Raw genomic sequence first — 15,753 nt, forward strand, 5'->3', positions numbered from 1 at the left:
GTTAAAAATACATCATATGGGTTGGGAATGGCACAGAAGGAGACAGACTGCAGATAGTGATCACTGCTACTACTAGTCAACACTTGCTTGAGCTACTAAGGTCCTTTCTACAGTGCAGTTAATGGGTAGCACGCTGACAATACTGCAGCTATCAACCGATCTAGTTTCTGCAGGGTTTCCGTTCCCAGCACTCACAGCCAATACAACCTTACTTCAACTTTCGCAACTATTAATGCTTTGTTTAAAGCTTCAGCAACTGGAATCAAGTGATCACTGCTGAATCTCAGCTTTCACTTAAACAGATAATATGAAGCTTTGCACCATCAGAGGAAAGCCTGATAAGATGAACTCCCTAAGGTCAAAAGTCATGACGATAAACAAAAAGAACCTAACCCAAGATAGGGTTAAAATATTGTGATTTTAAAAGCACACCTGATATTTTTGAGGGGTCTCCTTCATTTTCTGATTGTACTCCTGGAGGAGTAGTTGGTGGAAAGATGGGACTGGCTTTAAAAAAGGAAGCATTCATTACCAAAAGTTAGCACAAAAGGCAGCAGGAACACATTTACATCAGCTGGGAAAGGAAAAAGCCAAAGTGCTGCACAGACTACACAAAATAAAGAAAAACCCATTACAAGGAGGTAGGGGAAAGCAGGAGAGAGATTTTTTGCTTTCCTTCCTCTTGACCATCCTATCCTATACAAGAACCCTCTAAATCTGGCACTCTCTGAATGCCGCTTTCACCGCCCTCTTCTAAGCCAAGCTTCCCTTGACACTGTGAGTTCAGCTATACAAGCTGGAGACAAAAGAGGAAACCAAACACACAATGAAAACATGAGGATTGGCCAAATGAGGATTCCTAGAAGTAAGTATCACAAAGGCAAGTTTGGTTAGCACTCAAGCTACCAAGGTTAGAGGTTAGCCCTGCATTCCTCGCAGGGGGAGAGAGAGGGGGGTGTGATTTTCTAACTCCACAGCATGAAAGTTTCCTAAGCGAGCCAGGGGATTTACCCTGTTACTTCCAATAGGCTGTGTGGCTTATTATCTCAGTCAGCTTGGGTCAGCTTCTCATCTAGGCGAGGTCCACGTAGATCCAATTCAGCCTGAGGTGAAAGCGAAACCTTCAGCCCTGTGCTCTGTGTGCTCCTGTCACGCTGGAGGGTCAGCCCCAGCGCTCCCCTCAGCATCTCCACGGCAGGTGCTCAGCCCACAGTCCTACCGCCATCCATGGGGACTTATCTTGGGGACTGCAAGTTAGATGTAGATATGACTCAAGCTACCTCTTGGTAGGGGTGGTGGGGATGAGCATGCATACACTTCTCCCCAGGCTCTCTCCTTTAGCTTCCACTATTAACCAGAGTTGGTGGCATGGCACTGGCTGCATGGATCCATGTGGGACTTCACTGTGCCCGGCAGTGTGGCCTGAAGACCATCAGCTGAGAGATCTTTGATGCTGCTCCATGTCCTGGAGAGAGTTACGCCGATTTAGCCTTAAAGAAAAGCCATCCAATGTTTGGCAGCTAACATGTCATAAGGGACAGAAACAGCCACTTGGAGGGCTTTCTGAATATGTAAGCATATTACTAAAAAACAAAAACAAACCCAAAACCAGCTCAGTGATTAATAATCACATACCTGGAAAAAGAAATTTAAAATAATACCCTCTTCCCCTTAGCAGCCCAGTCTGCCAGGAGTGACTCGACAGCCATATGGTGCACCTATCACTACAACCAGCAGATCCGGATAACAGCGAGGGACTGGCTTGAGGGTGGGAAGCAGGCCTTCCCTGTCACTTGTAATCTTCTCACATGCAGAGGCATCTTAAGTCCTTTCTAAACACGTTGATACTGCCTGAAATTCACTGAAAAAACCCCAGCCTTTGTTTGTGTTAACAGGATGAGAAAGTGCAAGGCTTCCTGTTATGTGTGTGTGACAGCTATAGATAAGCAGAGACCTCTGGACAGGAAATCCGCCCAACTTCTGCAGTGTGACTCGTCTGAAGTTTAGGAGCTCTTTTTAGATTGAAGCACCAACAGAATGAGACGGTGCTGGCCAGAAAATGGGGGACACGCTGGAGAAGAGCTCTGAGGATCCCGAGATCTCTTTGGACAATGAATGTTCGACGAAAATGGGGGACCTGGTGGAAGTCTCGAGTGTTGAAAAGGTCAAGTTTGATGATACGGGTCTCTCTTTGGTGCTCCAGAATGGCCTGGAGAACCTTCGGCTTGAAAATTCCCTTACAGATGTCATCCTGTGCGTGGACAGCAGGGAATTCTCCTGTCACCGAGTAGTCCTTGCTGCAGCAAGCAATTATTTCAGGTAAGGGATGTAAGAAACAAAACCAATAAACTTATTTTTCTTCTTATGCTTGAACTGTAGATCTCCAAGGAGTGTGAACTGGGTGCTAAACTCTGCAAATTTGCAGTGAGTCTGTAATTCCTGACACCTTTCAGCTCTTTTTTTAAAGTTGGAGACTTAAATAAGGCAGGTACCAAGTTGTGGATTTGCCGGAGTTCTGATACCAGCACTCAGCAAGTCCACTGGAGGCATGCAAAGAAACGGAGAATTGTTGGCAGACAAGTGGATGAGAAAATGGTGTTTTAATCAAGTATCTGTAGACCCTTGTATTGTCCCTTTGGGATTCACGCAAAGAGGAATGTTCATTCAGAACACACGGTATTTTTATTGAGATACGAGTGGGTTTGTGGAACTTGATAATTTTTCCCATTACCATTCTGTGGTAAAAATATATATTGCATAAAGTTGTTGAGGAGGAAAGAGAAGGAATTTTCGATCTTTCCTAGGGTGACTGAAAATCAATTACAATGGGAAATATCTCCTTGAAAGTAATTTTACCATTTCACCGCCTCCTTCTGGTCCTCTTTAATTTTTCATTCTTTCAGTACTACAATTAGATCGTCTATCTGAGACTACTAGCCAGCGAGAAAAAATTTAGACACACAGAGGAACTCAGTATCAGTTTTAACACAGATTTTCCACTATCGTTTAGACAATCACATTTGCATGGCTGGGATTTTTTTTCTTTCTTTTTGTACTGCTAAAGTAGTCAGATGACTGAATAGCTACAGAGGAAACATGAGAAAAAAGAACCTGTGACCACTTGTGACATGAGGAGAAAGCTAATTTTAATGGAGTCTAGTAAGCTTTGCTGGTAGTGCCTGGAAGAACAGTTCTGCTTTTATCATCTCATAATAGAGACTGTGTCTGTGAATATATGGACATAGGTGTTATTTCTACAGAGAGACTATATATATCGCATATGTGAAAATGTGCAACTAAAAGCAGAGATGCCCAAATATTTCTTAACAGCATTGTGTGCAGGAAGGAGAGCAGATGATGCACAAATTAAAATTGGAATTACTATAATGATACTTTGACAAAAAAACAATTCCTCTTCTGCTATGAGGAAAGGTGCTGCAACCAGAAGGGACTTCAACAGTTGAAAACTGGCAAGACAGTTTTCTGATAACTACTGTTGGCTGGTTTTCCACTGAGCCCTGAGCTACAGCCTGTCCCTTTGAAGGAAGGGGGATACCTGGCTGGAGGTCATCTCATCCCAAGGCAATTGCACATGTCCGTAGGGTCTGCCCCCCGGGCACTTGTGTTTGGCCTGGCTTCGCACGGAGTTGAGATTTATTATATCACCCTGTCTGCCTGTCTGTCAGTGCCTCTTGTCATGACTCTTTGGGTTAGTTTCAATTACGTTTGGCAGAGGGTGGAAATCTCAAAACTGAAGTTCCCACAAGTTCGATGGAAGTCAGTAGCTAGGCAGAGAAGAGATGCCAGGACTCGGACCCCATGGTGCTCAGCTGGGTAACGAGCACCGCGTCCTGGCCAGCCAACACACGCAGTGCCCAGAACCAGCCAAAGCACGCGCTGCCCTTGCGCGGCCGGACACAGGCAGCCAGCGCAGAGCTGAGTGTCCTGAGAGGGACGGTGAAATGTGTGTGAGAGGAATAACGAGAGAGAATGGAGGGCTCGGGAAGGGGAAGCTGAGGTTACTGTCAAGAGGGAAAGGAGGACACAAGTCTGCAGGGAACCGAGCTTCGCTAGCCGCTATTCACAAGGCGGCTTGTTTCATCTTGCCATAATTCACTAGAAGCTGCATGGGCCCAGAGAAAGAAGAAATTCTTAAATCACACTATTCCTGTGAGTACTTTGCATGCTATTACAGGGCCTCCAACACCAGTGCACAGGAGCAAAGCGAAGGGACCCTGTGAGTCATGGGCTTCATTCCCCTGCAACAGCATGTTACACAACCCCCCTCCTGAACATTGGGTGCCATAATGCAAGCAATCTGTAGCAGCTGACTTAAACACAGTTAAACAAAGTTAACAACTTCTATTCCTTCCTTCAGCACTGCTTGAGAGCAGATAGACTAGTACTTCTGACATATCCTGCATCTATAGAAGACATAAAAGCATTAACTCTCCATTTACCCGGATGAAGGTAACAAAGCAGAGAAGAGAAATACAAGCTGACCAAGGTGGAGCAGTAGTTCTTTACTCCAGTACTGCCCAAGGCAGTAGGAGAATGGGGCTGGGAAAGGCTGAAGCAATGTTTCCAGAGCATCCTCAAACTCCAGCATGGTTGTTTGAAGTCAGGTTCATAATTCCAAGCACAAGCACCCCAGTGTGGGTGGGTGTTTAAAAAGTGCTTCACAAATTGCAACTCCTCATTTATTTCATTGAGATTTCTCCCTGTTTTTTCTAGATTTACCCATTTTTAGGTATCTAAATTTGGCCCTGGGCCCTCACTTCAGATGTGCATTTCTTAGAGTAAATGTTGGTTCAAAGGTTTAGATTAGAATTACACAGGGACAGGAACCAGGGAAACAGACAACGAAATTAGTAGCCACATCTGGAGGATTTAGAGCCCCAGAGAAAATAATCACACGCCTCTCTGGGTAAGTACAGAAAGGTTCACAAGCAGCATTTTAATTGGCAGGAGAGGAGCTCAGCCTGGTCAGTCCTGAGTGGTGTCAGGGTGTTCCCTCTGGTCGGCACACACGGAGGGAATGAGGTCCACTCCATATGAGCAGAAGAAAGGCCACTACAGAAGTCAGCTCTCCTGGATAGTACTGCCCTATTCAGCCCTGCCACCTTCTAGAGAGGAGTACTGGTGGGAGAGCACGGTGCTTTAGATGTGTGATCTCTGCAGGTTGCAGCTACGTTACATGAATCCGAACCCTATGAGATTGGGAGTGGATGGCAGCTCTAACGCAATTTCACGGATTAGGAGACAGATAGGTGAAAGCACTTTGACAAGATCCCTGTGCAAAGCCTCCACCAGAATCCCGAGGCTCGTTTCTGAGCAGCCTTGCAATGGTGTAACGCTGGGTATCTCTAACTGACCTCCACCAAACACTCCGGCTTTGCAGGACAGAAGTGAGAGCTCTCACCTCCCCGACAGGGATGGCTAAATACAAGACTGGAGTCACCAGTTTAAGAGATAAAAGGAACAAGAGCAGACAACACCTGCATCCTACAACGGCCTATTTCTCATTCAGATGAAGCATTCGGCACCTATCAATCCCGTGCAATTGAAACGGCTGTTTTGCACAAAACTCCCTCTCTGAGTTGAAACCCCATTCCCAGGGATAAGTGGGTACCGAGACTGTTGTTTTCAAATGGCCACCTGCCTGCATGCCTCAGATGTACAACATTCAACACTGCCAAAAGGGAGAGAAGCTAAGGAGAATCCCAGTCTTGCACTCACTGAAGTTAAGGAGCATTTTATCTTAATGCCTTTCAAATACTCTGATTTCAGTGGCAGCAGAAACTGGACTATGGAGCAGAGCAGTGAATCAAAAACCTCTGACGAGCTGAGACGAGTGAAGGGAAAATGAGAATTTTGGCTGAACATCTTTTCTGACAAGTAACTTCTCTGCCCAAGTTTCCTGCTCAAAAGTTAGGTCTCTTTATCCAAAGGCAGTTTTATACACTGAGATAGCTAATACTAGCTCTCTCTTGCCATAAATTCTCTGCTGAGGCAAGGACCAGGTAGCTCTTAGAACAACAAGCAGCTGGTATCTTCCATCCATTTGCTATTCACCGTGCCTAACTGCTTTGCAATAAAAACTGTTTACACCTTCGTTCCAGTAAGATGTGTCAATCAGACAGCTTTATTCTGGCACCACTTTTACAAGAAAAGCATGGCCTAAGACTTTGGACCTCCAGCCACTTCCCAGGTTGCACTGTCCTGTCAACATTGTACATGACTAATAAAGAAGGGCTTGGTATGCAGGGTAAAGAGCGCTTCTAATTACACTTTAGATCTGCACATGTTTTTCACCAACGCAGTTACCAGTGGACTCACATACTTCTAATCTGTTGAGCCAGATTCCAAATGATGTGAAATCGTGCTCTCTGAATGCAGTGAACAAGATGGGACTGATCCAACTTCTAAATAAAAGCAAAAGCATTGGAAGAAATACTTAAAACTAAGAATTGAAAATGCAGATGAAGATGCGTATGTTTGCCTTGCAGCTGTCACAATGCAAAGAGGATTTAGATAGCTCTTAGGGAAATTTCTGATTTCTATCCCATATGAAATATCTGACTAGTGCCAAAGCTGTGTGTGGTGGTTGCCTTTTAAATGCAGTATTATCCACCAAAGAAGAGGTGGTATCAACATGCATGAAAACACTGCGCTTTCTGGCTAACAGTAGTTCCAATTCGTGATTATTCAAGTACTTCTCTAGCCAAGAGGTACCAACTCTACAATCTTACCAGAAGCTCCCAAAATTTAGCAGAGGAAAAGTCAGCCTCTTAATTAGAAAAGAATCCATAGCCATTCCCTCCTGGCCCATCCCTGGTATTAATGGGGTCGAAGATATGTTGGGAAGCTTAGAGGTGAGGCTATCAGACATGTGGATCTGGTCTGGCCCTCAGGGTTCAGTCTAAGCAGTGTTCTGCAGCTCCGAAGCATAGGGGTATTGACCTTGCCAAGGGTTATAAAGTACATGTGCTAAGTGTTAACGAAGTGTGGAGAATGCCAGCAGCTTGGAGGATTGGGCTTAATGAGCTGGGCCTGTACCAGAAACAGAAAGAGTCTGTAAGAGGCTAGCAGGTGAGATCACAACTGCTCAGCAGCATCAGTCCAGAGACAGAGCACTACTCAGGGAAGGTCCCAGCAGCCTTTTGCTGCCATGGAGCTCCAGGTCTACTGCAGAGTCCAGCTCTGGGGTATCCATCATGTGTGTATGCCTTCTCAAACTCATGAGTAAAGAGGTATGAAAGCAACAAAAGGATTTTCTTTGCTACTTTGCTACAGGACTAACTGCATGAAATATGAAGCAATCAGAGTATTCTGTGTTGAAATCTATATAACCAAATGTTTTCAGAATGCCTCATCCTGGCTGGGATGCAGTAAAAGATAAATGTCTTTCTTTTCAGGGCCATGTTCTGCAATGATTTAAGAGAGAAATATGAAGAGAAGATCATACTTAAAGGAGTTGATGCAGAAACCATGAATATACTCTTGGACTACACTTACACCAGCAAGATGCTCATCACAAAACAAAACGTACAGAAAGTCTTGGAAGCCGCCAGCCTCTTTCAGGTACAGATAACTCAAATGCACTGATCCAGTCTTGTTGCTCTGGCAACACCATGTTGTACCCTGGTTAACACACTGCAGACTTCTCTGATTTCATGCATTCTGGAAGCATTTTGCTTCATATTTACTTACATTGCGTTAAAAAGTGGCAGCCATATACTAGAATGCTACTGTGCTGGGTGCTGTGCAAACAGGCAAACAGCCGGGCTCTGCCTCCAAGAGCTGTTCCCATGTGCCGCCTGCCAGGCAGCAGCGTTGTGTTGCTGGGGCAGTGCTCCCCAAGGTTCAGGTCAGCCTGCAAAGGCTGGTCATCCATAAGAGTTAGTGGGCAGTGGCTGGCATGGCGGGCCAGCCGGCCAGAGCAGGGAGCTAACTTTGTCTCTTCGTTGCCTTGAGATGGAGGCTCACCAGCCAAAGTTAGCATCCTCCTTTGTAGGACTCTTGATGTCAAGGGTTTTAGTCACAACCTGGGACTTGTGGGAACTTGAGCAGCGTTACTCAGCCTTTGGTCCATGAGGTATTCACGTGTCCTGTAAATCATCTGTGAGGTCTACCAAATTGCAGTCCCTGGTACCAAGCTGCAAATTGCTAACAAATTGCAACTAGCATAACCTGCCAAGTGCCAATGTGTGTATGTGTGTCCAGTCTTTTCATTAAGGAAGGCAAGAAACACCTGACTCCATAATCATCGTGGTTTATTATGAACTTCAGATTCTTGAATCTTACACGGGAGGTTTTGCACTGAAATGAACCTGTGGCCTTTGGGGTAATGGGACCTGGTACTTGCTGTGGGGAGAGAAGGGAAAGTTATCACAAAGTGCTCCCCAAGGTAACTCCGAAAAGGTGGTGTAGCTTTAATGTAACCTGGGGCCGGAGTGCAGTAACTTACTGACATTTTCAGCAGACCAATACCGCAAACTGGTAGCACTCAAAGGTTACTTTTGGTTCATTTTCAGGACAGTTTTCTGTGTTCTTTTTGTTTTCTTCTGAACCTTTTTTCCTTAAGATCATTCCTCAGTTTTTTTTTCTGAAACCATTAAAAGTATAAACTTATGTTTTTTCCTTTCTCTTCCCTATTTTTCATTAAAATTAAGATTAAATTTGATTCCCAAGGCTGCTGCTTTAAGAAAGCTATCAAACACTGTTAGAGTAATGATAAAATCATGAGGGTGCCATGAGCAAGAATAGAAAAACCTAGAAAACCAGGAATGTTCAACTAAAAGCAGTGATCCCAAGTCTTGCTGCAATGGTCTTGGATACTATCAAGATTTATAAGGCCTTAAAGCCTCACATTATACACGGGTGAGGTTTTTGGCTGAAAATTTGTTTTGTGTAAAAAAGATTTGGTAACTACTAGCGTTCTGCCAGCTTGTCCCTGTTATTTATGCCAAAGAACAGAAACACTTGAAAGAGTCAAATGTTTCATTTCAATATATCAACAGCTGAAAAGATTAATTCTGCAATTTATTGTAACATTTTTGTTTGGGAAATTCTTTCCTTTCCAATTAATTATATGTGAGAAAACCAAATTCCAAATAGAACTTTTTTATCTGACTGGCAACAATTTTTGGCAGTGCCTCTTTTCCATCTCTCAGACTTGACAACCAAAAAAGAAATAACTTGCACAGTTCTAGATATTCCAATATAGATACTCCACTTTTCTCTAGAAACTATTTTTGAAAAGGTTTTACATAATTATGCCTTCCCTTAGTCCCTCCCAATAAGTTTTGACCAAATGCAGCCAAAACTGACAGCAGAGGGAGGTGCAAGGCTATTCAGAGAGAGCAGAAGTCCCTGCCGCAGTGTGCTTTGTGCAGAGATTTCCTCCCGGGGGAAGCAGGTGAAGGGTTTGGAACAGGGAGCTGCTGAACAGCTAAGCTTCACCCTGAAGTGACCCAGACAAATTTTTTCCACCTAGAGCACAGTTGCAACATAAGTTCAATAGTCACCTCCTCTGTCTGGGTTGGCGGCTGCCCAGCCACCATGCTCATAAGGCTGGCGCCCACCCTGGATCCAGCCCAGCACCCTCTGCCACCCGCACTGCCTGCGGATCAGCTCATCCTTTCACCTCTTGGTAGGGCCAAGATCTCAGCTGCTTCTCAGGGCCATGGCAGAGAGCTCTGCTTCACCCATGGTAATTCAACAAGAACCTTCAGATCTGTCTACCCAGCTCCTGTCCCCCCAGGAACCTCTGTATTACCTGACTCCCTCAGCACGGCTTGGGTGAGGGGCCACGTCAGCTGCTTTGGTGGAAGCAAAGAGTTTATGAGAGGGAAGCAAGCTCCTGAGCAGATGTAAAAGAAACAGTACTGTCATGAAGGACTGTGATGACCACTGCCGTAGAAATGCCAGCTGCAGTGGGAACAGCGGAGGATGTCCCCGAGCTGCCTCGCTCTGACTGCTCTAAGCAGAGCAGGGCTGCTCTGCCCCAAGGGCACTGCTGAGTGCCTCAGTGCCTCAGTGCCTGATGGCCTCACTTACTCCCAAAGCACCTCTCATCTGTATGTTAATCCACTTTTCATGAACAACACTCTATAGGAAAAATACCTTGCCAATTATCTGAAGACCATCCTGTAGCCGCTTAGCAGTGAACGGCCAGGGTGGCTGTTACAGGACAGTGCTAGTTACACCACAGCCACTCCGCAGTGCCAGCCGTGCCAGCCAAGAAGGCACGATTTGCTAACGAAGGGCTTCTGGGCAGCTCCAGGTCGGAGATCTGTTCACAGGCTCAGAAAGCTGTCAGCTCCCGGGAGAGTCGCCTGTGAGGATCATTGTGCCCCTTCACTGCCTGGCTGGCTCCCTGCCGTGGGGCTCCCTTGGGACGCAGGTGTTACTGCTGAGCTGGGACGTGCTGCTCCTGCAGCACGGGTGGCTGAGGGCAGCGCAGCTGCAGGGTGCAGGATCTGACCCCGAAGCGTACTGCATACGGAGAGGGATTATGAATAAGAGCCCTTTCAACCACCGTTCCCTTCCCTTTCCGAGGGTTACAGCACGAGGGAGGGCTGCTGGCACTGCTTACACTAGACAGTTGAATGAAAGCTGGGACAAGCAAGGACTTAAATGGGGAGAATAAATTTTATTATTCAGAGAGAAGGCCAAGTGGAGGCCAAGTAAGCATATGGCCTCTAGCATATGAACCTGGATTCAAAGGGGTATTAGGAGAAGGACCCAGTTACTGAAGAAACTGTTCCCAGGGAACAGGATTTTAAAAATGCCTAGGGTGGCATTAGGAAGGGTACTCACAGAAGGGAAGGAAGAAAATCTAGAGCGCTTCAAGAATAATCAGAGCAGATGAAGCAGAGGCTGAGGGGCGTCTTCCTGAGTAGGGTGCTCTCCTGAGTCACCTGCTCTCATGGGACTGACCGAAGCACGTCCAGCAAGTTTGGGGGAGTTTTGGAGGGAGTTTGGTTTCTAAATGAAGGGAGTGGTGGGAAGACAGTGCAGCACGGAGACGAGGAGCAGCACCCAGGGAAACTCCTGCCCTGATACGCTCCCGAGCGGTCTGACCTCTCTGGTTAAGCCCTTGGTGGGGACCATTTCTCACACCCACACCTCACAGTTCTGCATTCATGTGGCCACAAACACATCTACCTAGCATGATCAGTGGTGCCTGCGTGGCCGTTAGACCAGTGTGCACCGCCTGGGAGAAAACCCTCTGGTGTCATCTCGTGAGTATCGCTCTTAACAAGCCATGTATAAATAATTGGAGCATTCTACAGTGGCTGGTGAGAACACCGTTTTGGTGTCTATTCCCAGACTTGTGGATGACTTGATGAGTGATCTTGGCAAATCCCAGATTTGTTTTTTTGCATCTTGTTACTGCCAACTTTTAAAGGACTAATGCTTAACCTGCCTCAGGTCTGAGGACTACCTGATGTTGGCAGAGTCCTTTCAGATCTTCACCAGGGAAACTCACTGGTGAGTTCAGAGTGTTAGCCTTGTGCTAGCCCAGAGAACAGGCAACGCGAGCGTGGCAGGCACCAAGGGACCACCAAGCTCTGCCACAGTGCCACAGCATGCCGCTGACATATTTATATCACAACATCAGCAACATGTTCTGAGACCTCGTGTACCCTTGTTCATCAGTCAGTTGCATTTCTCTAAACTCTTGACCACGTCTAAATGTAAAACAGGAACCAGGTAGTCTGTATGCAGCGTCTGCGATCGCTCAGCTCTGGTAAACAGTCTAAATGTGTCAACATGACACTGCCGGGTCTGGAAGATTCTACCCTAATTACTGAAACAATCTACATACTACAGTGTTTAAAAATGTTTCGCTTCCTCTTTGCCCCTAAATTACTGTTGTGCAACTTTCCCCAGTGGGACAGAATGAGTTAAAATGGTTTGCTTGCTGACGCTGGATGGAAAAAGGACCCAAAAAGCATGGACGGAAATGCACAGCATCAGTTCTGACCCATCTTTCTGTATGTTGCTGTTTGCAGTGCTCAGTGGCAAAACCAACATGAAATACTGATGCCCTATCTATATCTGAAATCACAGAGGTGACGGAAAGCCCAGGATAAAGCACTGTAACTTCTTAGTTCTACCCAAAACTGGTTTCCAATTCCTGAATAATCACCAGCAACCCAGCTCACATCATATTTCATGGCAAATGCCCTGCAGACATCTGTGGTCCAGGATCTGCACATTTGGGACCCTCAGGTGTGGCTATTGTGCAAAGAAAATTAATGAGAGTAGTTGTGATGCCCTACTGAACGCAAACGTGGGAAGTTCTTTGATTAAGCAGACTCTGTGTGTAAAATGCGCAAGTATGTTTTTTTGAACCAATGGTGATGACAAGAAAACAAAGGTCACTAAAACTTCCAAAGGCCTCCCCCACAACAGACACTTGCCAGACAACCCTGGCTGTCAGGCAACTCAAAGATTTGCTGATGGTCAATCTCTTCCTGCCACGTCCCCCAGTACAGGACAGTGTGCCCATACGCTCTGGGGGGGCCGCACTTTGGCCCAAACCTCCCCGACTCCGGCACTCATTTTCCACCACCCTTGCAAGGCCTCAGACACATTCAGAGTTTGGATGGTGGGGGCATAAATGCGGACAGTGGAGCCACCTGCACTCCAAAACCAGACTGCCTTCTAGTCGATCTGAGCTGACATGCAAGATGAAGCAGGGTAAGCACATCTGAAGCCCGGGGACCTTTTCTGTGCTTTGTAACTCCATGGTTGCTAGTGCTTTGAGATCTCATGGAAGGAAAGGGAATGGTAGAAAACCCTTTGCTTTTGTGAAACAAATAAAATTCATGTCTGTCACAGGTCTTCTGTGTCCTGCAAGGGGGAAAAAGAGCAATATGGATGTAGAGGGAGAAAAAACAGTGGGAGGAAGAAATTTTCATTTCAGACTGCAGATTCTGGGAGATACCTGTCCTCGTATGACTGATTTCTTGTCTCCCCCAGCTCTTTGCTGTACTGCGCATAGCTGGTTGGGACCCAGACCCAAAGCTCCGTAGCTCTCCTGTGATACAGTCTTATAAGTAACTGCTCTGTGCTTATACATGCTTTTTCTGTCCACAGTTCCTTCGCATGGTAGATGCTTGTGCCAGTTTTCTCACCGAAGCCCTCCAGCCAGAAAACTGCGTTGGCATCCTGAGGCTGGCTGATGCTCACTCCCTGCACAGCCTGAAACAACAAGTGCAGAACTACATTATCCAGAACTTCACCCAGGTCCTGAACTATGAGGAGTTCCTGGAGCTGCCGGCTGACATTCTCTGCAGCACGCTGAAGAGTGATGACCTTTATGTCACGGAAGAGGCACAGGTGTTCGAAACTGTAATGAACTGGGTTCGTTACAAGGAGTCAGAAAGGTTTCCTCTCCTGCCGTACGTGCTGGAGAACGTCCGGTTGCCCCTCTTGGACCCCTGGTATTTCGTAGAGACTGTTGAAGCCGATCAGCTCATTAGACAGTGTCCAGATGTCTTTCCTTTGCTCCAGGAAGCAAGAATGTACCATCTGTCAGGCAACGAGGTCAGTAAAAAAGGAAGGTATTTGCTGCTCTTTCTAAATGTCTCATATTTCTGCTCAAATATCCCATCGGAAGGAGCTGTACCACGAGGCAGAAAAAGATACTCACACTGAAGTTTCACTAGCTGGTGCTACTGAAAAGTCAAGGTGGGCCTCACCAGTTATCCTGCTGATTTAGAGAGTTTAGAAGCTTTTGGTAGGTTGTTTTAAAACAAAGTGTACAGCTTCCTGTTTATGAACATTTGAGCTCAACTCTTCGTACACACACTTGCACAGCTAAACAAAGACCCTGGGTGACTTCCCTAGTAAAAAGGCAAATGGTGTTACTCCTGACACCTCACCCTCTTAGCTATTATTTCAAGCCTAAGAAAGGAAGAATAATTTTCCCACTAAACTGTGCCACAATCTGTAATGACTCTTTCAAATCTGAATATGTAACCTCTCCATCTGTTACTTATGGGGGAAATGTTTCAGAAAGAGAGAACCTCCCATGAAAAAGACGATCTCTTCCCAGAGGAGAGGTCTGCCTGTCTTCCTCATTTGCAGAGGTCCCTGCACCCAAAGAGACAGGTTTATCCTGGCATCTAGTCGAGTCCTGTCCTGCCTGCTCAAGGTAGGCTGAGGTGGATCTCCAGTTCTTCAATTGCCCGTCCTCTTTGGAAAGTTAGGTATCAGTCACACCTCCTGGCCCAAAATATGGGGTAGAGGGGAGAGCAACCAGAGTTCAGATTTCTCAACAGGAGCAAAGATATGTGAGCATGTGAGGAAATGTGTGCCTCCTCAGTCAGAGAGTCAGAGGAAGGCAGGAGGCCTCAGGAGCATGTTGTGGATCCATCGCTAACAGTGGATGTGTCACTGGAAGCGGGGGAGAGACCAAAGGCTCTTTGTGCTGGTGGCTGCGTAAGACAGTACATGACGACCCGGGGCAGTGCCAGGCAGTCTGGTGGTAACTCCTCGAGGAAGGCTTGCCCCACTGAGCAGTGCTGTCAGGTCCATGCAGGATAGATGGAGTGTTGCTCAGGGTTGAACACTCATCTTCAAAGGGGCAGCCGACAGAGGCAGGCCTGCCAGCTATCCTCCCCAGGGCTGATGCCTGGCAATGGTGACAGACACGTTAAAAACAGAATTCTGAAAGCTGGCAAGTTCTGGGACAGATGTTTTAAAAAAAATTGCCTAATAATTTGCTAAACATAGGGAAAATACAAGATTTATGTCTGTGTAAATAATAGTTTTTAGTATAGATAAATTATGCCAATTTATAGAAACACGTTAAAAGTAGAAGGAGAAGTAAAACTGTAAGCCAGCTGCCCACTGCCACAGCATTTAACCTATAGGTCCATGGAGTGCTTCTCTGGGGCATGCAGAAGGTAACAACTGCAATTACTGCAGAGGAGTGCAGACCTCTCCCAGCAGACTTTGAGGGGCTGCAAATTGGCAAATGCCCTGTGATACAGCATAAGCAGAGGAACTACTGTATGTGCTTCCCATGCCTTTTACACTGTGTTTCTTCCAGTATGAAAAATTGGGGGGTGGGGGAGGATAAAGAAGTTTATTCCTTCTATCCTTCAGCATAGAGCCAGCATACCTCAGGACACTAATGCACTCATTTCCACTTGCTTGCAAGTATTTCCTCCAAGCAGAACACAAGTTTCCAAGCACCCCCTGCATTCTTTGCTCCTGGTGAACATCTACCCGGGGAAGTGACTTTTTCCAGTGTCCCTGAAACAAAGACCTGGTCAATAAACTGAGCCAACAGGCAGTAAATTAGAGCTAACCACGTTTCAGAGCCTGGTGCTGGCTTTAAGTAAATCTTCTAATTTTGGCTTAAAATTAAGGCTTATAAACAAAGAAACAAATAAAGAACCCCATGGTTGAGAATTGTTATTGCTTTGACACTTTAACATATCTCTTCAGGACAAATAATGAGAGCATTTATTTTCTGCTAGTGCTAACTGCAGTCTTCCTCTCTCCAAGCTCCCCAGGGCATACACAAGCCTTGGGGCCCTCCTACCTTGTCCTCACTCTGTCAGCCCAAATAAAACCTATCCTCTTCAGCTGCCTCACATGCACCCAGCCTTGTCACTAGTGCTCACCTTCATAGCTCTTGGTGCCACTCTGGGAATTCACAAGAGGATCTGAAAGGATCCTAGTGGGTAGGCAAAAGCAACTAAGTCCAGTGTTGGAGAAATCCTG

General features: G+C 46.1%; 1 protein-coding gene across 1 annotated transcript in view; it reads left to right on the top strand.

Annotated features, from left to right (window-relative positions):
- The first annotated feature begins 1,964 nt into the window (after nucleotides 1-1,964).
- KLHL6 (kelch-like family member 6) overlaps nucleotides 1,965-15,753 on the top strand; it is a 22,651-nt gene continuing 8,862 nt past the window's right edge. The window contains exons 1-3 of the mRNA XM_009575494.1: nucleotides 1,965-2,319; nucleotides 7,419-7,584; nucleotides 13,114-13,563. Coding sequence (XP_009573789.1) covers nucleotides 2,060-2,319; nucleotides 7,419-7,584; nucleotides 13,114-13,563 — 876 coding nt within the window. The 5' untranslated portion in view covers nucleotides 1,965-2,059. The remainder of the gene's footprint in view (nucleotides 2,320-7,418; nucleotides 7,585-13,113; nucleotides 13,564-15,753) is intronic.

Source organism: Fulmarus glacialis, unplaced genomic scaffold (genome assembly GCF_000690835.1).
Source record: "Fulmarus glacialis isolate BGI_N327 unplaced genomic scaffold, ASM69083v1 scaffold43793, whole genome shotgun sequence".
Lineage (NCBI taxonomy): Eukaryota > Metazoa > Chordata > Aves > Procellariiformes > Procellariidae > Fulmarus > Fulmarus glacialis.